Raw genomic sequence first — 1,356 nt, forward strand, 5'->3', positions numbered from 1 at the left:
TTTTTTTTTTTTAATAAGACGGGGTTTCACCATGTTGGTCAGGCTGGTCTTGAGCTCCCGACCTCAGGTGATCTGCCCACCTTGGCCTCCAACATGCTTGGATTACAGGGGTGAGCCACCATGCCGGGCCAAAAAGGATTTTTTCAATTAGCCAGGTGTGATGGTGCACACCTGACATCCCAGCTACTCAGGAGGCTGAGGTGGGAGTATTGTTTGAGCCCAGGAGGTTGAAGCTGCTGGAAGCCATGACTGTGCCACTGCATTTGACTTTAAACTGGATGAGAGACAGAGACCCCGTCTTTTTTTTTTTTTTTTTTTTGATACAGAGTCTTGCTCTGTCACCCAAGCTGGAGTGCAGTGTGCAGTGGTGTAATCTTTACTGTCACCTCCCCTTCCCAGACTCAAGTGATTCTCATGGCTCAGCTTCTTGAGTAGCTGGGACTACACGTGTTGGCCAGGCTGGTCTCAAGCTCCTGGCCTCAAGCAATCCTCCTATCTTGGCCTCCCAAAGTACCGTGATTATAGGCATGAGCCACCACACCCGGCCCTCACCCTGTCTTTAAAAAAAAAAAAAAAGCATGGTGCCAACTTCTGCTTCTGGTGAAGGCCTCAGGAAGCTTACAATCATAATGGAAGGTAAAGGGGGAGCTGGCATGTAATAGGGCAAGAGAAAGAGAAGACAGCAAAGGGAGGTGCCAGACTTTCAAACCATCAAGTCTTGTTATAACTAATAGAGCAAAAATTCACTTACATACCAGGGAACAGCAACAAGTCATTCATGACGGATCTGCCCCCAAAACCAAACACCTTCAAATAGGCCCCACTTCCAACCTTGGTATCACATTCAGCAATGGGATTCAGCAATGTTGTAATATAAAAAATCGACACGCTTTCTTTCTCTGCTGCGAGCTTCCAAAATGACAAAGAAAAGAAGGAACAACGGTCGTGCCAAAAAGGGCCGCGGCCATGTTCAGCCTATTCGCTGCACGAACTGTGCCCGATGCGTGCCCAAGGACAAGGCCATTAAGAAATTCGTCATTCGAAACATAGTGGAGGCCGCAGCAGTCAGGGATATTTCTGAAGCGAGCGTCTTTGATGCCTATGTACTTCCCAAGCTCTATGTGAAGCTACATTACTGTGTGAGTTGTGCAATTCACAGCAAAGTAGTCAGGAATCGATCTCGTGAAGCCCGCAAGGACCGAACACCGCCACCCCGATTTAGACCTGCGGGTGCTGCCCCACGACCCCCACCAAAACCCATGTAAGGAGCTGAGTAAAAGATTGAAGACAACTATTCCCTGGAGAAAAATAAAATGGAAATTGTACTTGAAAAAAAAAAAAAAAAAAAAAAAAAAT

At 46.9% G+C, this 1,356-nt stretch overlaps 2 protein-coding genes across 3 annotated transcripts in view; one reads left to right on the forward strand and one right to left on the reverse strand.

The window, feature by feature from the left end:
• Positions 1-1,356, reverse strand: part of LOC116532510 (zinc finger protein 627-like) — a 32,790-nt gene that overhangs the window by 25,848 nt on the left and 5,586 nt on the right. The gene's annotated exons all lie outside the window — the stretch shown is intronic.
• LOC116532511 (40S ribosomal protein S26) lies at positions 894-1,355 on the forward strand. Its single transcript, XM_032251676.1, has one exon. The coding sequence runs from the start codon at positions 918-920 to the stop codon at positions 1,263-1,265; it is 348 nt and encodes a 115-aa protein (XP_032107567.1). The 5' UTR covers positions 894-917; the 3' UTR covers positions 1,266-1,355.

The sequence above is a fragment of the Sapajus apella genome, unplaced genomic scaffold, assembly GCF_009761245.1.
Source record: "Sapajus apella isolate SASKATOON/1434 unplaced genomic scaffold, GSC_monkey_1.0 scaffold77, whole genome shotgun sequence".
NCBI lineage: Eukaryota > Metazoa > Chordata > Mammalia > Primates > Cebidae > Sapajus > Sapajus apella.

Coding starts and splice junctions, on each gene's coding strand:
- LOC116532511 (XM_032251676.1), top strand. CDS start 918: ATGACAAAGAAAAGAAGGAACAACGGTCGTGCCAAAAAGGGCCGCGGC.